At 47.1% G+C, this 22,957-nt stretch overlaps 1 protein-coding gene across 1 annotated transcript in view; it reads left to right on the forward strand.

Moving 5' to 3' along the window:
* The window catches only part of KIF3C (kinesin family member 3C), a 50,734-nt gene that overhangs the window by 2,223 nt on the left and 25,554 nt on the right, over positions 1-22,957 (forward strand). The window contains 1 exon segment of the mRNA XM_006162195.2: positions 1-68. This exon segment is cut by the window's left edge and continues 29 nt beyond it. Coding sequence (XP_006162257.1) covers positions 1-68 — 68 coding nt within the window.

The raw sequence follows: 22,957 nt of genomic DNA on the forward strand, positions 1-22,957 counted from the left end.
AGGAGAAGCTGCTGGAGGACCTGCGGCGGGAGCAGCAGGCCACAGAGCTGCTGGCGGCCAAGTACAAGGTAAGCGCTCTGCAGAGCAGCAGAGCCAGGGCACTGGGGCAGTCCCGCAGTGTGCCAGGCTGGTCGGGCTCTCCTTTGAGGGTCTACAACCTTCCCTGACGTGGGGTGTCCTCCCTCAGCACCACAAACTGCACTCCTGCTGGTGGTGCCCCTGGAGCAGCCAGGCAAATAGCTGGAATACTGGCCCACGGGCACACACACACACACGCGCGCGCACACACACACAAGCACACACATACAAAGCAAAGCAGGCAGGTGTCTCTCAAGCCGGTGAGCTTGGAGTGGTCTGACCTGCTGCTGCCGGTCTCTGCTGGTGGCCCCAGGATTAGTCATGTTCGTGGGATGCTCAGGTGAGACCCCAGCCTGAGCTGGGCTCCTACACAGCCTCGTCCCCTGAGACCTGCTCCCTCTGCAGCATCTTCAAACTTCACTTAATTTTAATAATAGCCGACATTTGTGGCTGGTATTTCACAGTGTACAAATACACCACACACATGGTCTCACTTAACTCTACGGTAGCCAGCCAGGGTAGTGGTTCTTAAGTCCCCATTTTACAGGTGAGCTAAGACTTAGAAGTAGCAAGGCCAAGACCCCATCCTGCAAGCTGGAACCTTGGCCTCATGCTCTTTTAGTCCTTAGATGACAAGGCAGGGCCACGAATGGGTCCTGCTCCCTGTGAAGATGTGGGGCCTGTTGTTTGATATCATGAGGAAGGAGATTTGGGGGAATCATGCGAGAGGTAGGGTGAAAAGAGCACTGGGCTCTATACTAGACCTAGAACCCCGGCCTAGCTGTCCTACAGCCCATAGGGTAGCCTTATATAAGTTGCTTCCTCTGGCCTTGTTTCCCTTTCAGTAAAATAGAGAGGGCTGGCCTGGGTGGTCTCTGAGGATCTGCTACTCTGACAACTCTCTGACCTGTATTAATGTGAGAAGCAAGCCAGCTGGCCTCCACACCCAGGCTTCATGCAGTAATCTCCAATTCCCCGTTGCCCAGAGAGATGTCAGGCCTCGGCATCCTTCCTGAGCCGTCTCCTTCCCCGTGGGAGCCCCCAGGCCCTAAATGGGCTGAAGCTACAGAGGCCCCCTCCTGGACAGCCACAGACCTGTTCAGTTCAATACAGCAGATGCCACAATGCAATGTTCCAGACATTTCCAGGTCCCTGAAGTCTTCAGCACTGAGGGCTGGAGGAAAGACACAGGGAACCGGGAGCTTGCTGGGAAGAGCAAAACATTGACATTTCTTATGCCTTCTCAGTGTGGGCTGGTGAGCAGGAAGGCCAGCCTACAGCTGCTGGCAGAGTGATAGATGAGCTGTATGCCATTGTCTGTGTCACAGAACGTGCTACTGCACCAGGGGCTCTGGCCTTCCATGTTAAATATTTAATTCACCTCTATGTGCTCAGCAAGGGTCATGCCGGAATGCTTCCTCAAGGAACCGATCAGGGGCCTGGCACAGTCAGGGCCAGCCTAGGAGAAACAGGATGTTCAAGGCAGGGTAGTTAGACTGGGCCTTTCCTTCCAGGCAGCCCAGTGTTTTCAACTGGCAAATCTTACTTGGTCAATCTGCCATTGGTTTCAGTACCGAGACCCTCTTCTCCTTTAAAGCTGGAAGGCCATGAAGGTTAAGAAAGGGGGAGAATGCAGACGTGTACTTCCACTGTCTGAGGAAGTGGGTAGAGGGCATGGAGCGAAGGTTCTCATGGAACTGGCTACCTCCCCTCCGTGAGATTCTGGGACCTAGGGCAATACGGGTCATACATAATAGGACAGTTAAAAGATCAGGTGGCCTTGCATAAAAGGTGTAGCCCTGGAATGCCATAGCCTTGAAGCTGGCCGGGGCCTTGGAAGACTGAAGCCTGGACCTGCCTAGGGCCACACAGGTGGGTAGACCAGAACCCAGGTTCTGTACTTGGTCCAGCCTCTTCCCATTGAGCCAGAGTCCCGATGTTACCTGTGCTACTTGATAATCGGAGTACTTTGATTTATATAACACTGACATCTTAATCTCATTTAAGTCTCCCAACAACCTGAAGAGATGGGTATATCGTTATTTCCATTTGACAGTTATGAATATCGAAGCTGGGAAGGTAGAGTGACCCTGGCTGATAAGCAGCACAGCTAGGCCTGGACCTCAGGTCTTCTGATGCCCCCAGACCTGTGCTCTGTCCAAGTCGTCACAGATTCTTCCACATTTGCTCACGGTGTGACTCAGGGCATAGGCTTCTTCCTCTCTAGGCCTCCGGTTTCCATTCGCCTAATGAGGAGAAGCCTGACATAGCTCCCTGGGGAGTGGGTGAAATGGTCAGTATGTGCCAGGCTTTCAAATATAAAGCAAAGAGGGAGGGGTGCCTGGGAAATTCCAGGAGAATGATTGCAAATCCCGTGACTTCTCATCACACCCAGCTCTGGACAGTTAGAGGCTGAGCAAGCCTAGAACGGAGCCTAGACAGAGGACCCAGCCTCCCACATCCCCTAAGGCACAGCCTGGTTCAGTGCTGCATGTTTCCAGGAGGGCAGAAGCAATTTCAGGGCTCTGGAGGGATCCAGGGTGAAGAGGGGAGGAACACACCATCCCAGGCCTGCCTATTTCCCTGGGCTGTGCTGCAGATTAAATGAAATCATTAGCACGAGGGCATTTGAAATAAGTTGTCAGCACCAAATAAATGGAGGGCATTAGCAGCCACAGGGTGGCTTCTGTCTGCCAAGCAGGGGTCGGTGATGTCCAGGACTGCCATCTTTGTTGTTAGCTTAACTCCTTCCTTGCCCGTACATTCTAGCTGCTGTGCCGTAACCCTGCAGCCGCTGGGAGCAGAGCCAGGCAGGAGAAGTCTAGGAGACCTCTAGGGCAGGATGTGAAGCCCTCCTAGAAATAAGCTGAGCATTTCTCCCCATTTGCAACCCAATCCTGTCCCCACTTTTCTTCTTCCAGCTCACATCACCCTCTGGGGGCCAGCTAAAGGGTAGTTGATGCGACCCAGTGCCCTCATTCACTCTCTCTGACTCATCTTAGAGGCTGTCTCGCCTGCTTTCGCTGCCTGCCACCTCCGAGGCTCCCTGTTCTCTTTGTTCTCCCCTCGCTGAGTATAAACACCATGCTGTCTCCTTGGAATCTCCTTTCATCTCTCCTTTCATATTGACTGTGGGCCTCCGGGCACGTTAGGGTGTGCACATGTGTGAGTGAGGTTAGTGATTGTGATCAGTGCCCTGTTTATGATTAATCATTTGCAATTCATACTTAGGTAATAGCTCCAGGTGGTAGGGGGTCTTGATGGCACACCAGGCCTAGGAGGTGGGAGGAATACATAACGTCACAGGCCCACAATGCACAGCGAAGACTCAAACACTGAGCATAGCACAGTGGACTTGCACATGAAGTTCAAATGTTTATGCATAGTGCAACACTGCAAAGGAGGCGGCCCTCTTTACACAAATTGGATTATGCACGATTCCCTCCTCCCCACCTCTCCGTGGAAGCGTGTGCTCACCAAAGAAAGCCAAAGAGACAGAGGGAGAAGGAGAAAGCATCTCCCACTGCCCATGGAGTGTGGTCATGCTTCAATCTCTTCTCCCCCATTTCTCCAGCCTATTGGGATTTGAGACATGCATGCACACACACCAGGCCTGTCTTTAAAGCTGCTGAGCTGGGACTCAAACCTCAGTCAGCCATGTAGGATCTAGTTCCCTTAAACATCAGGCCATGGAGACAGCACAGCATGACATTTTTTGAAATAACTGTTTTAATTTAGAAAATACTTTAAAGGGCCTGGACTAGATAGTTCCCAAAACTTTGATTCTAGCTTCTTCTAGGGAAAAGTGTTTGGAAGAGGCAAAGGCTGCGGAAGACACAACATGCATGCTTGAACAGAAAAGAGGTAGAAATGGCATGGGATGTGACTCCCAATAAGCAAATCTGGAGGCAAGTCAGAGGGATCTTGACTGGAGCCCAACTCTCTCTGTGGTAGGTGCAGAAAAGAAACCCTGCAGCAGCCCCCCTCAGCCAGAGGGATGAAGTGACCATTGGGAACACACACTGCATTAAGATTTTACTGTCTTGGGGCCAGCTGGTGATGTGGTGGTTAAGGTGGCCAGATCTCACATGGGCAACCATACAGTTCAAGCCATGAACCTGATGGCTTCAGAAACATCAGGTGTATGTACGCGCATGCTCAAGATCCCAAAAGAAGAAATGGAGGAGAAGGGATTGCTGTGTGACCATCCCTATGAGGTTACTTTCTTACTTTCTCTCTTTCTCTCCCTCTCTCTTTCTCCATCTCCTTCTGGCAAGTGTAGGCACCCTCTAGCAAATTTTTTTTAAATGTTACTGTTGGGGCTAGCAGGTGATTTGGTGGTTAAGGTATTGGATTCCCACATGACCAACTGCAGTTCGAGTCTTGCACCTGGCACCTTGCTTTCTCACTTTCCCTCTCTCTCTGGTAAAATTAAAAATAGTAGTAATTGGGGCCAGGAGATGGTGTAGCGGTTATGTTACTAGACTCCCACATAGCTGACCATGGTTCAAGTCCCAGAGCTGGTGGCTTGAAAATCCTGCCAGGCATGTGTGTGTGCCCATGATCCTGGGAGAAGAATGGAAGAGAAGGGATTGAAGTGTGGCCATTCCCCCAGAGGGTAGTTTCTCATTTTCCCTCTCACTGTCTCCAGTGAGCATACACGCCCTAAGGCAAAAACCTCTTTAAAAAATATATACATAGATAGTAATAACGATAAATAAAATTAAACAAATATTTTAGAAAGAAAGGTTACCATCCCCTTTGTGAGTCTTCTTCCTCTCACCCCTCAGCATGGGGATCAGCTGTCAATGTGAACGCAGAGAGGGAGTTTCAAGCCTGAGAAATAACAGTAATAGTGATAACGACAGCTATTAAACACTTGCTGTGTGCCAAGGGCAGCTCTGTATGCGTACTCTCTCGCTTAATCCACAGGAGCACCCTCCAAGAGATGTTGTTATTGTTCCCATTGAATAGGTGAGAAAACTGAGGCCCATCACGTTCGGTAACTTGCTCCAGGCCACATGATTTGTGTCTGACAGATCTATTTAAATCCAGGTTTGTTTGACAAAAGAATCAACACTCTTTTATGCTTAAAAATTTAGGACTGTGAGGTTCAGCTGCTGTGGCACATGGTAACGCTAGTCATCCTGAAGCCATGTGGTCACTGCCATTTGGATCCCAGGTTGGTCTGAAAGGGTACCAGGCTCGTGCATGGGACCCCAGATCCTGAGGAGCTAGGACCGGGGACAGGGTTACAGTGTGATGAGACCCTGTTAGGGGTGCTCTCTCTTTGCCTATCTCTTGTGCATGTGTTTTCCATCATTGTATGTATTTATATTATGTATGTTATGTTGAAAAATTATTTATATATTTATATAAATACATTTATAAAGGTATGTTTATAAATATCTTTTCTGTGCATTTATATTATTTATATCTTTTATATTTATATATAAAGATATAAGTATATTTAAAGTAGATAGTTTACATATATATTTAAATACATGATGTGATTTATAAATATAACTATTTTATATGTATATATACATTAAGAATATCAGACTGGGAGCTGTTTGCTGGGGAGATGGTGAAAATGAAATGAGCTGATGTAGACATGTTGAATTTGAGGTGATGGAACCTGTGGGCAACTGAAGATGGATCAGAAATTTACAAGCAGACTGGGACTGGAGACTGGGGGCTCCTCTGTAGAAGAGAGCCCAGAGGGACCATGGCCTTCTGTTCTTTATACTCTCTGCCTCTCTAAGTGGCAGCCCAACTGGAGTCTCCTGCCTTGGTCTCTCTGCTGACTTTATCACGTAGAGCCCTCTGCTCAGGCAGAGGGTCTGGGTTTAGTGACTTCATGGTTCTGAGCCCACTGAGCTGTGGTGACCTCGTGTATAAACAGGATAATATCAGCACCATGTCTGGGGACCAAACAGTGACTCAGTGGTCATACCACACTCTGCAAAGCTCACCTACATGGGAATATTTTGAGTTTGTGTCCAGAACCCTCCCTGGACAAGCTGGGTACACACATACCTGTGATTCAGGGCTGGTTAAAGGCTGGGGGTGGATTGCAGCACCCGTTGGGGATGTTTCTCTCTCTTAAACTTAAAAAGAACAGTACCATGTCACGGTGTTATTGAAAGAGTTAAATGAGACAATCAAGTTAAAGCACTATGCATAGTTTCTGTCACTTACATGTTCATAATTGCTATTACTGTTTTCTCCAACTGCCTGATGGATATGTCCACCTTCTTGATATGTAAGACATGTCATCTTTTAGCATTCCAGGCCCAGCAAAGTCTGGCTGCAGCATGTCTCTTAAGTCTTGCCCAACCAAGCAGGTTATGTCAATGGAACCTTGCAGACAGCTGGTCTACCCCATCCTTTGACTCCCAACATCTGCCTTCCTGTCCTGCTGCTGATTATACTGTTTTTACACCCTGGGTTTTTCCTAAAACCTGGGGTGGGAGTTATAGAAGCAGGTTAAGCTCAATATAAAGAATTTTTATCAGTTAGAATTGAGTTGCTTTAAGGAAGTGATGAGTGAGACCAGCCACAGTCATACAGTATGTCATATGCACTCAGTGATGCTGAGGCTGCATGAGATGGTCGTGGGTTCACGTCCTGAGGTCGTCTGGTACAGACAGGATACATGCATGCATGTGTCCATGATCCTGGCTGGCTGAGGCTGGGGGTGGATTGTGATGTGAGGACCCTGTTAGAAGTGCCTGTATCTCTTTTTCTCTTTCTCTCTCATAGGAGCAATTGATAAATAAACTTAAAAAGAGAAAAGAGGACCAGCTCATGGCCTGGTGGTTAAGGGAACAGGACCCCATGTGGCTAACTGTGCTGTTCAAGTCCCAGAACTGGTGGCTTGAAAAACACTGGACACGTGCACATAGGCCTAGAATCCCCAGAGGAAGGAGAGGCAGAGGAGCAAGGATTGTGGAGGCATGACCAGGCCCATGGAGGGTGGGTGCTCTCTCCCTGTCTCTCTCTGTCTTACTCTGGTGAGCATGTGTGCTCTCTGGCAAAAATAATTAATTAATTAAAAACGAAGTATGGGTAGTCTTGATGGTGGTGAGAGTTTCACAGGTGTATGCTTATCCACAGACTCATCGAGCCGTATACATGAACTACATACAGCTTTTAACATGTCAGTCAAACTTCAATAAAAAATGGGCTCTCATCCCTTGGAACGTTCAAGGAGACGGAATGTCAGCAATGCTGTAAGGGATTGATGGATCAGAAAAGCCATTGAGCTAGACAATCTTTAAAGTCTCCTTCTCTGGCCAGCCAGTGGTGTGGTAAATAAGGTGCTCAGCCATGTGGGAGCCCAGTGCCTTAACCACCACTGGTCCCAATTGGCCGACTGCACAATTTAAGTGCTGGACCTAGTGGCTTGAAAAACATACTGAGCGTGTGTCTTCATGTGCCCAAAATCCTAAGAGGAGAATGGAGGAGAAGGGATTGCATCGGGGCCAACCCCTGGGAAGTGATTTTTTCCTTTCCCACTCTGTCTCTTTCCAGCTAGTGCATATGCTCTGTAGCAAATTAAGATCCCCTTCTCTTGGGACCAGCAGATGGCGTAATAGTTACATCACTAGACTCTCGCGTGACTGACCCTGGTTCGAGTCTCGGACCCAGCAGCTTGAAACTCATGCAAAATCCTGAGAGGAGAATGGAGGAGAAGGGATTGTGGTGTGGCCATCCCCCCAGGAGGTGATTTCTTGCTTCCTGTCCGACTCTCTCTGGCGAGTGCACCCACCTTATAGCAAACATCTCTTTTTTTAAAAAAAATTCCTCATCTCTTAAAAGTCTTTAATTGTTTAAAATAGAATTTTTTAGAGTAAAATGTTCAGTTTATCTTTTCCTAAAATGATCTGAGGTTTTAAATTTAATGTAGTGTGAATTCGGCCAAGAATAAAAGCTAGTTTTTGGCTCTTTTTCATGGCTAGGGAAGAGTCAAAGACCAAGAGAAGAAAAGAGGGGGAACAATCGAGAAGGAAAGAGAAACCGTCACAGAGGCAGGGAGGAAGGGGAGAGTGGCTAACGGGATGGGCTGCCTTTTAAAGCCCAATCAGGGGAGAGAGTGCTGTAGAGGAGAAACCTAAATGCAGTGTCATTCCCTGTCCTGACCTTGATGACAGTCTCCAAGTAGGCTGTGCCCGGTCTCCAGAGACTCCCCAGTAGCCTAGGAGACATCTGCTTTCCCAAAGCTGGCCTGGCCCCATCGCATTTCCCCAAGGACACCAGGCCCAGGCCAGACCCTCTGAGCTTTACAGGACTGGGTGATCAGAGCACATGCTCTCGCCCTCTCACACCCCGGCTGAGTCCTCCATGATCAGACCTTTGAGACAAGTCTCAAGATTGCCACGGGCCCTCAAACCAGGCTGGGTCTGGCACGTAGGTCAGTGTCCATGGCTCTTGGTGACAGTGGGAACAGTGACTTGTTTGCCTAGCCATGCCTGGTGGATGGAATCAGTGAATGGAATTGTCCTGTGCTGGAGGCATTTTGTAACATGAAAACTTGACTAGTGAGGGCCAGAAGGTGGTACAGCAGTACGAAACTGAATCCACATGGGAAGGCTCTGGGTTTGGGCCCAAGGGTCTTTCTCCACCCACCAGGCATCTGCACACACCTGTGATCCAGGCTGGCTGAGGCTGGGGGCGGATCGCAGCATGAGGTCTCTGGTGGGGGTGCTTCTCTTTCTGTCTCTATCTGTCTTTCTCATAGGAGAGATAAATAAGTAAACTTAAAAAGCAAATGGGGCTAACAGCAGGTGATGTGGTGACTACAGTTCGAGTCCCAGACCTGGTGACTTGCTTTCTCACTTTTCCTCTCTCTCTGTCGTTCTCTGGTGGTTAAATTAAAACAATAATGATGATGATGATGAATAAAGATGAATAAAATATTTCTTTAAAAAAAATTGGGGGCAGCAGGTGGCATGGTGGTTAAGGTACTGGACTCCCACATGGATAACCACGGCTCGGGTCCAAGACCTGGAAGCTTACTTTTTTTTTTCCTCTCTCTCTGGTGAGCACATGCACCCTACATCATATTTTAAAAATAAAAATAATAACAAATAATATTAAAATAAATAACACTTAATAAAGAACAAAGGGGCTGGCAGGTAGCATGGTAGTTGGGGTGCTGAACTCCCATATGGCCGACTGTGGTTCATGTCCTGGACCTGGGAGCTTGCTTTCTCACTTTCCCTGTCTGTCTCTCTCTGGTTAAAAAATGATGGATGATGGGGACCAGCAGATGGTGTAGCAGTTACATCACTGGACTCCCATGTAGTTGACTGTGGTTTGAGTCCTGGGCCTAGGGGCTTAAAACTCATGCCAGGCACGTGTGCATGTGTGCCCAAAACCCTGAGAGGAGAATGGACAAGTCACCCTGAGAGTATAAGGGCCAAGTCGGGATTGCAGCGTGGCCATCTCCCTGGTGGGGGGGTGATTTCTCACTTTCTGTCTCTCTGTCTCCAGCAAGTGCATACGCCGTATAGTAAAATTCTCTCTCTCAAAATAAAAAAAGTGATGGTGATGATAAATTAAAGAAATATTTAAAAAATAATACTAAATAGATAAATAGAGGCCAGCAGGTGGCATGGTGATTAAGGCGCTGGACTCCCACAAGGCTGACCGCAGTTGGAGTACTGAACCTGGCAGCCTGAGAATCATGCCAGGCATGTGTGTGTGGGCATGTGTGTGTGTGTGTGCCAGAGATCCCAAGAGGATGGAGGAGAAGGGATGGCAGCGTGGCCATCCCCCCTGGAGGAGTGTTTTCTCACTTTCCCTCTCACTCTCTCTCTCTCGCTCTGGTGAGCACATATCTCTATGGCAAAAACCTAAAAATAACAATAATAATGAATAAATAATAAAGGGCTGACTAGCAGAAAGTATATAAGACCAATGCATTTCCATCTGGGAGCCTGGGCTTCAAGTCTGTGGCGCCTGTGAAGTCCCAGCAGGCCTTTTGGTCCAGTGGTAGGTTCTCACACGGCGTGTTGGCTGGAAGACTGTGTAATCACGTTGTCCGTAGTCAATTCGAGCCCCCAGATCGCACACGATTGGATGAAGTGGCTGTGATAATGTTCTCATTGTCCCTGAAGACTAGGGAGACAGGCCTGACATTCAGATAGAAAGAGGCACTTTCTCCTGCCTACGCCTCACCAGCCCACTGTGCCTGGCCAGCAGGGCACCCGTACTTATGCTTGGTGTGTTTACAGTTTTGAATATCCTGGGAAATTCCTGGCCATGAACTCTTGGTCAGACTAAAGAACTACTTTCTAGGTGCCTTTCTTTTATTTTTTTTTTTTAAGAATTATTCATTTAATTTATTATTATTATTACTATTTTAATTTGCTACAGAGCATGCATGCTCACCAGGGAGAGACAGAGAGAAAAGTGAGAAAGCAAAACATCGCATCTGGGACTCAGAACGCTGTGAGCGTGGGTGTCTAGCACCTTAACTGCCACCCACCTGCCAGCCCCTCTAAGTGTCTTTTTATTCTTCCCAGAGGTATTCAACAGAGGACAGGGCCCTGGTCTGAGCTCTTCTATGGCCCTAGGTAATGAACCTGGAGGCTCTCTCCTTCCTTCAGCTGGGCCAGCAGAAAAACAGCAACATTAGTGATAATAACGGCAGCTACCAGGTCTTCCGTACATGCTTAATGCCAAGGACTCCCATGTGTTCGTATGTGTGATGTTTTCTTTAACCCCCACGATAGACCATGAAGTCGTGCTATTTTGATCTCCATGTGACAGATGAGGATACTAAAGCACATTAAAGAAACCAAAGTCACGTGCGTGGGAAGTGCCAGGGCCAGAAGGATCAGCCTGAGCCTCTGACTTGGCCTCCACACTAATACCAGCTCAGAAAGGAAGGGTTTAGGCCAGATCCCTGCCAGGCCCCACTGGGAACTCTCATCTCCTGAGATGCTTAACTCATCTCTGTCCTTCCGTGTGACGCAACCCCCGGCCTCTGACCTTAGCCCAGCACCATCATTCATAGAGTTGACAAAAACATTTTTTTTTCAATTGTCAGCACAGAAAGAGAGAGAGAGGGACAGGTAGAAAGCCCCCCTCTGTGGGGTGTAGTTACACCACGATCCCTTTTCCTCCTTTTCTCCACCCTTTGGGGATTTAGACATGCATGCACATGTTCCTGGTATGTTTGTTAAGCCACTGGGGCCAGGATTCAAATCACAGTTGACCATGTGGGATCAGCTCCCTTAACCACTAGGCTATGGGCTGGTTCAATCAAAAAAACAAATTTTTTTGAGTAACCATGACCGAGAGGAACATAAACAAGTACACTTACTTGACTTCATCTTTTAATTCTTTTTTTTAAAGAATTACTTGGGAACCAGCAGTTAGCATAATGGCTATGTCGCTGGACTCCCACGTAGTCGACCGTGGTTCGTGTCCCGGACCCGGTGGCTTAAAACTCATGCCGGGCGCGTGTGCGTGCATGCCCAAGATCCCAAGAGGAGAATGGAGGAGAAGGGATTGCGGCATGACCATCCCCCCTGGGGGGTGATTTCTCGCTTTCTGTCTCTATGTCTCTCTCTGTCTGTCTGGCGAGCACACGCGCCCTACAGTGAAAATCTCTCAAAAGAAAAAAAAAAAAGAATTACTTTATTTAACTTTATTTATTTATTTATTTAAATTTGACCAAAAAGGAACAGAGTGAGAGAGAGAGAGAGAGAGAGAGAAAGCAAGCCGGGATTCGAACCGTGGTTGGCCATGTGGGAGTCCAGCATCCTTAACCACAGCACCACCTGCCAGCCCCCGTCTTTAAATTCTTTAAATTTCTGTACGGAATTACAAGAACTCACTAATAGTGGTTATCTCTAGGGAGTGTAATGTGACAGAGGACTTTTTTTTTTTTAAGGTTTTTGCTATAGGGCATGTATGCAGTGGAGAGATGCAGAGACAGACAGTGAGAGAGAAAGCGAGAAATCACCCCCTGGGGGCGGGATGGCCATGCCACAATCTCCTCCTTTCTTTTCCTGGGATTTTGGGTACACACTCACATGCACCTGGTGTGATTTTTTTCAAGCCACCAGGTCCAGGACTCAAACTGGGGTTACCATGTGGGGAGTCCAGTGCCTTAACCAACATGCCACCTGCTGGCCTCAGGGACTTTTATTTTTCACTTTATGCCTTTAACTTTTATTTATTTACTTATTTACAATTTACAATAAACATTTTCTATAGGGCCTGTGTGCTTACCAGAGACAGACAGAAAGAAAGTGAGAAATCACCGCCCGGGGGAATGGCCACTCTGTAGTCCCTTCTCCATTCTCCTCTTAAGATTTTGGGCACCATGCACATGCACCCAGCATTTTTTTTTTTTTTGAGAGTGTTTTTTTGCTTTAGGGCGCATAAGCTCACCAGACAGAGAGAGAAGAGACAGAGAGACAGAAAGCGAGAAATCACCCCCCAGAGGGGATGGCCATGCCACACTCCCTTCTCCTCCATTCTCCTCTTGGGATCTTGGGCACGCACGCACACCCGCCCGGTGTGAGTTTTAAGCCACCAGGTCCCAGACGCGAACCACGGTTGACTATATTGCATGCACCCAGCATTTTTCAAATCACTGAGTTTAGGACTTGAACCATGCCATTGGCCATGTAGGGTCTAGCTGCCTTAACCACCACACCCCTGGCTGGCCCCTAAGCATATATTACTTTTTAGAATGAAACAAAAACTAACCAGGGGGCCCAGCAGTTGGCATGGTAGTTGAGGCACTGGACCCCCACATGGTTGGCTACTGTTCAAGTCCAGAACCTGATGGCTTGTTTTCTTGCTTTCCCTCTCTTTCTCTCTCTCTCTGTCTCTCTCTGGTAAGTGTATGTGCCCTATAGCAAATTTTAAAATAATAGTAATAATAATTGGGCCTGTAGGTGGTGTGGTGGTTAAGGGTGTTGGACTCCTACATGGCCAACCATGGTTCGAGTCCCAGACCTGACGGCTTGCTTTCTCACTTTCTCTCTCTCTCTCTCTCTCTATCTCTCTCTCCCCCCCTCTCCCTCTCAGCCCTCTCTAGTCAAATTTAAATAAACAAATAAACAAATAGTTAAATTAAAATAGTTATTTAAAAGATAATACATAAAATTAAATAATTCTTTTTAAAGACTAATCTAATTTTTTTAAAGAAAAAATCCTTCGTCAGGGTTATATAGTTAAAAATAGAGGAAAAATGTAAAAAAAAAAAGTAACACCTGGTTAGAAGATTGGCTTAAATGTAATAACATAATTGGGAGAAATCCAGGGTCTGTAATAACTCTTGTAATAACTTTATTCCCAGTTATAATAACTCTTACACCTAGTTACTGATAATCCTGTGGCTTTGGACAAGTCACTTGCCCTCCCAGGGGTTGGGAGAAATGATCAACGTGGGCCAGCAGTTGGCATAATGGCTATGTCGCTGGACTCCCATGTAGTCTACCATGGTTCGAGTCCCAGACCCAGTGGCTTAAAACTCATGCCAGGAGCGTGTGTGTGCATGCCCAAGATCCTGAGAGGAGAATGGAGGAGAAGGAATTGCGATGCGGGCACCCTCCCTGGAGGGTGATTTCTCGCTTTCTATCTCTCTGTCTCTCTCTGTCTTTCTGGCAAGAGCACACGCCCTATGGCAAAACCTTCTCCAAAAAAAAGAGAGAGAGAGAGAGAGAGAGAGAGAGAGAAATGATCAACAGATGATATTCTACACTATTTGCTGATTCATCTTGGAAGCATATGGGTCAGGAGCCCAGAGAGAACCACCCTGAATGAGGGCAGTGAGGATAGAGAGGAATGGCAGAGCCTTGAGTGGGAGCTTGGGGTTGTGTGACCCAGGACAGCCCCCCCCCCGCAACTCCTCTGACCCTGCACCTCATCTGTAAAACACCGAGACTTCACTATATACGTCCTTAGGTTTCAGCCAGTCTGACACTGTAGCAATCGGTCCTCAGGGTTTGCATTCCTGGTGCTGAAGAGAAACCCTTTAGAAAGTCACAAGTAAGTGAGGGAAATAGGGGAGAACAAGGAGGATGAGGACTGGCCTGAGATGCTCCGTTTTCTCACCGAAGTAGAGGGGCTGATTTTTTTTCTTTCTGCTTTTCTCTAATGTGAACAAAAGCACTTCTGGACATTCCTACCTTGACCAGGACAAGACTAGAATTAGAGCCCAGCTCACCTCTCTCCCTGGACTACATTTTTCTCCCAATCTCTAATTAGAAAAAAAAAAAATAAGTTCATTTATTTATTTCTTTCATGAGTGAGAGAGAGAAAGAGCTAGACACCTCAACAGAGTCCCATTGCCATGATCCACCCCCAGCACCAGCTAGTCCTGAATCATGGGACTGTGCATGTCCAGCACATTCAGAGAGGTCTCTGGACACGAACCTAGAACTCTCCCATGTAGACCAGCGGAAGAATTGGAGTGAGGGGGCAGCCCTGTAGCTAGTGGTTGAAGGAACTGGATTGCACATGGCCAGTCGTGATTTGAATCTCGGCCTTAGCGGCAGCTTATACTAAGCACGTGCATATTCATGCCGCAGATCCCAACAGGATGGAGAAATGGAGTAGAAGGGATTGCAGCTTGACCATGCCTCATGGGGGCAGTGCTTTCTCTCTGCCACTCGCTAGGTCCCTCTCTGTTTCTCTGTGTCTCTCTCTGCTGAGTGCACATACCCTGTGACAACCGAAAAAAAAATTCTAGGGGCCAACAAGTGGTGTGATGAAGGGTGCCGGACTCCCACATGGCTGACCATGGTTTGAGTCTCGGACCCAGTGGCTTGCTTTCTCACTTTCACTCTCTTGCTCTGTCCCTCTCTGGTCAAATTTAAAAATAAATAAAGAAAGAAAGTTAAATAAAATAATACTTTTTAATAAAAAAATAAATTCTGGGGCCTGGTCGTGGTGCAGCTGTAATACAACTGGGCCACATCCTGGGGTTTGCATCCCAGGGACCTCCCTGAGCACACCAGGTACACGTGTACCCATGATCCAGGACCGACTGGGGCTAGGAGTAGAGCTGGCCTGGGGATCCTATTAGGAGTGTCTGTCTTTCTCGCTCATGGAAGAAAGAAAGAATTATTTTTCCCCCCGAGAGGTTTTTGCTGTAGGGCACGTGTGCTCACCAGAAAGATAGAGAGAGAGAGACAGGAAGCAAGAAATCACCCCCGAGAGGGGACGGCCATGCCTCAGTCCCTTCTCCTCCATTCTCCTCTTGTGATCTTGGGCACGCACACACATCCACCTGGTGTGAGTTTAAGCCACTGGGTCCAGGACTGGAACCACAGTCAACTACATGGGAGTCCAGAGACATAACCATTACACCAACTGCTGGTCCCAAGAAATAAATTTTAAAATAAACAAGTAGGGGGACCAGCGGGTTGAGTGGTGGTTGAGGCGCTGGATGCTCCCACATGACTGACCACAGTTCAAATCCAGGACCTGGTGGCTTGCTTTCTCATCTTCTTTCTCTCTCTCTGTCTGTGTGTGTCTCTCTGGTCAAATTAAAAATGAATGAATGAATAAATAAAATTAAATAAATAATTTTTTAAAGTTTTTTAAAAAATGAATAAATTAAATTAAAAAAATAAAAAAGGAGAGAGAAATTTCTAGTACTTGACAGATCAGTCACTTATGTTGTGTTTTAAACCATCCAAGGAGGACACTCAGACTTGATCTCCTGATTTTTATACCCCAAGGCAGAGTCATTGAAAATAACGCTATTCATCTGAAAATAGCACTGTTCATCTGAAAATAGTGCTATTCATCCGAAAATAGCACTATGCATTCTCTTGTTGTCTCTGATTTCTTCTTCCCTTACTGCTGATTCCTCAAGATCTACAATCGAGGAAGCCACAAAATGAGAAATAGGTCCGAATGTAAGGTCCGAATGTAGGAGTGGCTGTATTTTCTTTTTTATTAAAAAAAAATATTTTATTTTAACTTTATTAATTTATTTATTTTTATTTGATCAGAGAGGGACAGAACAAGAGTGAGAGCAAGAGCGAGAAAGTGAGAAAGCTAGTTGCCTGGTCTAGGACTCAAACCATTGTCAGCCATGGAGTAGTCCAGCGCCTTTAACCACCACACCACCTGCCTGCCCCAGGAATGGCCGTATTTTCTAAGAGTTAGAATCAGGGGCTATAGAACTAGTTGTTTTGTTCCACTCTTTGCAGTTAGAGGGTAAATAGCAATGAGGTACTGAAACGGTGAGTAACACTTACTGCTGGTTGGGCTTCATCTCTTACCAAGCACTTCCGTGTGTGTTATCCAACTCACCATTCTCACCCCAAGTCCGCAAGGTAGCAGGTACGCTTCCCACTTTACAGAAGAGAAAACTGAAGTCCAGAGGACCGATGCCCTAGATTTTGTAGAAAAGAAGGTGGCAGAGTGTGAATGAGGACTAAGGCACTATAACTCATATGTCCAGCTCTCTTTTTTTGTTCCTTTTTAAAAAATTATTAATTTAATTTAATTTATTTATTTATTTTAAATTTTCCCACAGAGAGACAGAGAGAAGGAAAGTGAGAAAGCAAGCGGCAAGGTCTGGGACTCAAACTGCAGTCGGCCATGTGGGAGTCCAGCACCTTAATCACCATGCCACCTGCTGCCTCTACCCCCCCCCCTTTTAAAAAGAATTATTTTATTTATCATCTTTTTTTTCTTTTTTTTTTTTAAATTTCCCCAGGGAGAGAGAGAGAGAGGGAGGGAGGGAAAGTGAGAAAGCAAGCGGCAAGGTCTGGGACTCAAACTGCAGTCGGCCATGTGGGAGTCCAGCACCTCAAACACCATACCACCTGCTGGTCCCCTCTTCCCCCCCTTTTTAATTACCAAGTGGCTCGTGCACTTACTAGAGAGAAATGGAGAGACAGAGAGAGGGAGAAAGCCCCCTCCCTTAATGGTCCTTGGTCACTGCAATCCTTTTTCTATTTCAGTAGGACTTGGGGTACACGCACACATGCCCAATGTGTTTCTTAGGCCACCAGGTTGGAATCTGAACCATGGTCAGCCAATGTTGCTTCTCTTTAAGACGCTGTCCTGCCTCCTGAACCCCAGGAGATAATTGTGGAACAGAGAAAAGACACTGGACTTGGAGTTAGGAAGCCGGTGCGCAAATATCGCTCCACCATTTACTGGCGCCATGACCTCCAGCAAGTCGTTTCACTCTGAGCCTTAGTTTCCTTTGATGTCAAATGGGGACTGTACTCGGTATCCCCTGGGCTCTTGCGATGATTACATAGGACAGTCAACGTAAAAAGAATCTAGTCCAGCCATAGGCACCTGCTAGGTGGCATCTGACTCCTGTCTCTGGCAGAATGGCATGTATTAGGTGGCAGTGGCAGGCCAGAGCCTGTTTGGCTTCTCTGTCCTTGTAAAATCACGTTTGATGGTATCTTCCCAGAAGACTGGCTGGCGGGCCTGGCTGGCTCCACTCCGCCTTTCCAGATCAGCACTCCTTGAGTCCTGGGGCCTCCTTACTCCTCTGGTTTCACATGCCTGTAGTTCTTTGAAGAGGAGAAGGTAAGCCTCTGGGGATTCCTCGCTGCATCTATACGCTGACCTGGCTCTGTGGTGATCGCGGCTGTTAATTGTCACTGAAACTGACTTCCCTCTGATACCTGGAATCAGGGTTCTGATCCATTTGAGAAGTTATTTAGAAAGTCAGTGGAAAAGCAGGTACACAGATGGATGTCTTAATTAGGAGACTCCCGGCTTAGAGGATTCCATCTCTGAATCTGTTCCCTTGTCTGGAAAGCATGGGAGCCAGGGCCAGTGATTTCCGAAGTTCCCCTGTGATTTGTAGCCCTCTCTCAGAACCAGCCCCAGGGGTCCTGGAGCTCCCAGCCCGCTTTCTCCCAGCCCCACCGCCTCTGCTGACCTTTCAGCGACACTGGACTTACTTAGAACCACCAGGACCAGACCTAGTCCTGAACACAGGCCCACCCACCTGTGCTCTTTTGCCTGGAAAGACCACAAAGAAAGCACTGACTGGAGCAGCTGAGAGGGCCAGGGAGCGTCTCCTGAAGACAAAGGAACTCCATATTCCCAGGCCCACGGCTTTCTGCCCCAGCCCAAACTGAGCCTGCGCATCTGAGCTTCTGTCCCTCCGTGCCCTCCACAGGTGACGATGAAAGAGATCTCTGAAGGAAAGGAGGACATGGCCATTGGTACCTTCACAGTTACGGGGAAAAGAACAAAGAAAAGGAGGGGCCAGCAGATGGCATGGTAGTTCGGGTATTCAATCCCACGTGGCCAACTCCATGGTTTGAGTCCTGGACTCGGCAGCTTGAAAAAGACACTGGGCGTGTGTGCATGTGTGCCCAAAATCCCTAGAGAAGAATGGAGAAGGGACTGTGGTGTGGCCATCCCCCATGAGAGTGATTTCTCACTTTCTTTATCTGTTGCTCTCTGGTGAGCACATGTACCTATAGTAGCAAAAAGCTAAAAAGCAAAACAAACAAACAAAAACAACAAAGGGAAAAACCTATTTCTAATCAAAGAAAGGAAATCCATGTGTGACATGCTTCAGAGCACAGGGTTAGCGCCACCAGCATGTTTGAGGTGGGGGAGAAGGAGAGGGTTGAGACCTTACACCGGGACTGAGGCTCCCCCACAGAGCTGGCCCCTTCATCAAGCACAAGATGGGTTTCATCAGTGGATTTGGCTGAGAGCATGTGTTTGGGAAGTGGGTAAAACTTTGCAAATAAGTGATAAGACAGATTCAGTTGTCATTCAGACCATGTCTCTACTGGGTCCTGGCAGAGAGGTGGAGGGCACTGGACAAAGGAAACAGGTGACAAGGGGGTCCTTATTCGTTGTCTAGGAATTCTCTTCGTGGAGCCCAGGCCCCAACCAGCAGAAATACCATACACAGAATTTTAAGTGCCAGGAAATCTAACATGGAAGCCTATTAGCAGGAACCAACCCGGGGCCAGTCTTGAGGACCACGTCATGGGGTGCTGGAAGGAGGCTGGGACTTGGAGACCAGGTAGTCTTGGCTGACCATCAGACCCCAGGCTGACTGGCTGCTCAGACTTTGCCTGAGTCCAGTGTCCAGATGCATTCAGGAAAGTAGGGGAGGGGCAGAGCTTTGACTGAGGGTTACAGGGGGCCTAGGTATGGGTGTGGAAGATGGGGAGAGGGAATAAAAAAATTCTATTTTGAATCAGAGGTCCACCTCAGTTAAAAATCATCTGGGGGGGTGGGTGCTGGCAGGTGGCTTGGTGATTAAGGCACTGGACTCCCACATGGTCGACAACAGTTCAAATCCTGGACCTGGCAACGTGCTTTCTCACCCCATCCCAGGTCAAATGAAAAATAATGATAAATAAAATTATTTTTTTTGGGAGAGGTTTTTCGCTATAGGGCGCGTGTGCTCACCAGACAGACAGAGAGACAGAAAGTGAGAAATCCCCGCCTGGGGGGATGGCCACGCTGCAATCCCTTCTCCCATTCTCCTCTCGGGATCTTGGGCACGCACGCACAGGCGCCCGTGTGAGTTGAAGCCACCGGGTCTGGGACGTGAACCGTGGTTGACTACGTGGGAGTCCAGCGACATAGCCATTATGCTAACTGCTGGTCCCAATAAATAAAATAATTCTTAATCACCAAGGGGGCGAGCTGGTGGTGTGGTGGTTAAGGCAGCTGGATCTCACATGGTTTGAGTCCCGAACTCAGTAGCTTAAAAAACAAACTAGATGCTCTGTGTGCGTACCCAAAGCCCCGAGAGGAGAAGAGACTGGAAAATGGGTTGAAGCAGGGCCATCCCCCTGGGAAGGGAGGGAGGATTTCTGTCTTTCCCTTTCTGTCTGTCTCTAGCAAGCAGGCATGCCTTGTGGTAAAAATCTTTAAAAAACAAACAAACAAACAAAAATCACCCAAAGAAAAAAGAACAAAAGCGTATGTTGGCAAAAGAGACTTGAGGCCTCCATGAGCCCACCTTGAAGGGACAGAGAATATGAAGTAGTGAGGCTCAATTTATATATTGTTATAACAAGCTCAAAATAATGATCACGTTTTACATGTGTGATTTTTGGGGGGGTTTTTTGGAGAGGTTTTTGGGTTTTTGCTATAGGGTGTGTATGCTTGCCAGAGAGACAGAGAGAGATAGAGAGACAGAAAGCGAGAAATCCCCCCCGGGGGGAATAGCCACGCCGCAATCCCTTCTCCTCCAGTCTCCTCTTGGGATCTTGGGTACACACGCACACGTACCCGTCGTGAGTCTAAGCCACCGGGTCTGGCACTTGAACTCCGGTCGACCACATGGGAGTCCAGCGACATAGCCATTATACCAACTGCTGGTCCTGTGTGATGCTTTAATAAAAGTGGTTTCATTACTTATTGCTGGTAGCAGTAGTTTAAGTGGTATAAACGATTAGTGTGGATTTTTTTCTCTAAGTTTATTTTTTCTGTGAGAGACAGTGGCACAGAGAGTGAGAGAGGTACCCCCCCAACAGGCTCCTCATGCCACAATCCACCCTAGCCCGAGTCAGCTGAATTACGGACACCTCCTCCATCAAAACCCCAGTGGATTCAGGGAGGCCCAGGGACATGAACTGGGGACCTTTTCCCCTGGGTTCATTTATGTTACCACTGTGCCATTATCTGGCCTCAGTGGTATAAACTATTAGAAAGGTAACTTGAACATATGTTCCAAGATGTACGAAATGTTTGTAACTCTTTATGCCTTCCTGAAAGTTCCTTCTAAGAAAATCATCTAAAAAGCAAAATATTATACACACAAAGATATTTAGTATAAAATTGTAAACAGCCTAAGTATCTTAATATGGCAGTTAATTAAATACATTATGGATTATCTACTCTGAATATTGTAAATCATTAACATTATAATCATAAATATTACAGAAGTAGCAAAATGCTTGAAATATTAGATAGAATAGAAATATCAGGATTTAAAAATCTAGAAAAACACACACAGGGAACATTAAAGAAACTGATCAGCCATGATAGGAAATATGTGGGTTTCTCATTTTGTTTTGTTCCTGAGGGTATTTTGATGTTTATGTGATTTTTTTTTTCTGCAAAGAAAACAATAAAAGGTTTGAAAGGTGTTCTAGAATCCCTTATTTAGCTAAGTATTTCATTCATTATCAACTCCAGAGATAACCAAGTTTATAAATGTATTACCTTCTATCAATAGTAGAGCTTCCTTTTATTTGTCCTTAAAACTGCTGCTTTCAAAACTCAAGCTACAGATTCTTACTCTGCGTCCTAGGATCGACTGGAAAAGTCGGCATCGTTCCATTTCACACCTGTTTTTGGATTGTGCAGTTTCCAAGCCTATCATCCTCTTAACCTTTCTTTGTCTTTGCAGATTGAAAGTCCTACTTTTTAAAGTCTCTCATAATAGCCCTGGGATGGTTTGAGCTGCCCTTTTCTGGATCTCTCCTTTCTGTCTCTGGGGATGCGATGAGGGAGCTCTGCGGTACGGCAGTTTCAGCTGCATCAGAGCTTTATACGAGGGTGTCATGTTTTTTGTCTGGTTTCCAAAAAGCCTTCGTGATAGTGCCTGGCCAGATGCTATTGGGTTTTTTTTTTAGCTGTGGCAGCATATTCAGCCAGTGTCTTCTGGGAACAATAGAGATCACCACACACACACACATACACACACACACACACACACACATACACACACCACCTTTTTGGGCGGATAACCGATTGCCCACAGTTATCATTTAATGAGTAGAGTTAGGCTTACTTTTCTCTAAAATGCAATACTGTAATTGGAGCTCACCTGCCATTTTTTATCAGCTCACAGAGCCTAGAAACTCACTTGTATTTACCACTTAGAAGGATTTGGGGCAGCTGTGAACAAGGGTATTTCACTGATGCACTCTTTCTTGCACAATTTCCTTCCTTCCTTCCTTCATTCTTTCTTTAAAAGACATTACCTGAGGGGGGAACCAGCAGTTAGCGTAATGGCTATGTCGCTGGACTCCCACGTAGTCGACCGCAGTTCGTGGCCCGGACCCGGTGGCTTAAAACTCACGCCGGGCGCATGTGCATGCATGCCCAAGATCCCGAGAGGAGAATGGAGGAGAAGGGATTGCGGCGTGACCATCCCCTCTGGGGGGTGATTTCTCGCTTTCTGTCTCTATGTCTCTCTCTGTCTGTCTGGCGAGCGCACGCGCCCTACAGTGAAAATCTCTCCAAAAAAAAAAAGACATTACCTGAGGGCACATGTACTTGCCAGAAAGGGAGAGAGAGAGGGAGAAAGCCCCCCCCATAGAGCATAGTCACCCAGCAACCCCTTCTCCTTCATTCCTCCCCTCCTTTCAGGATTTTGAGTGTATACACACACACACACACACACACACACACACACACCTGGCATGTTTCTCAAACACTGGCTCTAGGACTTGAACTGTGCCATGTGGGATCTGGCTGCCTTACCCCCCAGGCCACAGAGCCAGTACTCTTCCCCACCCCAATGATTATTCATTTAATTAATTAATTAAATTTAAGTTTGACCACAAAGAGAGAGAGGGATAATGAGAAAATAAGCTGCCAGGTCCGGGACTCAAACTGGTCAGCCATGTGGTCAGCCAACCACCACGCCACCTGCTGGCCCTCTCTCTCTCTCTTTTTATTTATTTTTTTTTTAGAGAGAGTTTTTTGCTTTAGGGCACGTGCACTCGCTGGAGAGAGACGAAGAGACAGAAAGCAAGAAATCATCCCTCCCCCCAGGGGTGATGGCCACACCGCAATCCCTTCTCCATTCTCCTTTTGGAATTTTGGGCATGCTTGTACACACACCCGGCGTGGGTTTTCATCCACTGGGTCCAAGACTTAAACCTCTGTCAACTACGTGGGAGTCCAATGACGTAACCCTTACTCCATC

The sequence above is a fragment of the Tupaia chinensis genome, unplaced genomic scaffold, assembly GCF_000334495.1.
Source record: "Tupaia chinensis unplaced genomic scaffold, TupChi_1.0 Scaffold139757_1, whole genome shotgun sequence".
Classification (NCBI taxonomy): Eukaryota; Metazoa; Chordata; class Mammalia; order Scandentia; family Tupaiidae; genus Tupaia; species Tupaia belangeri.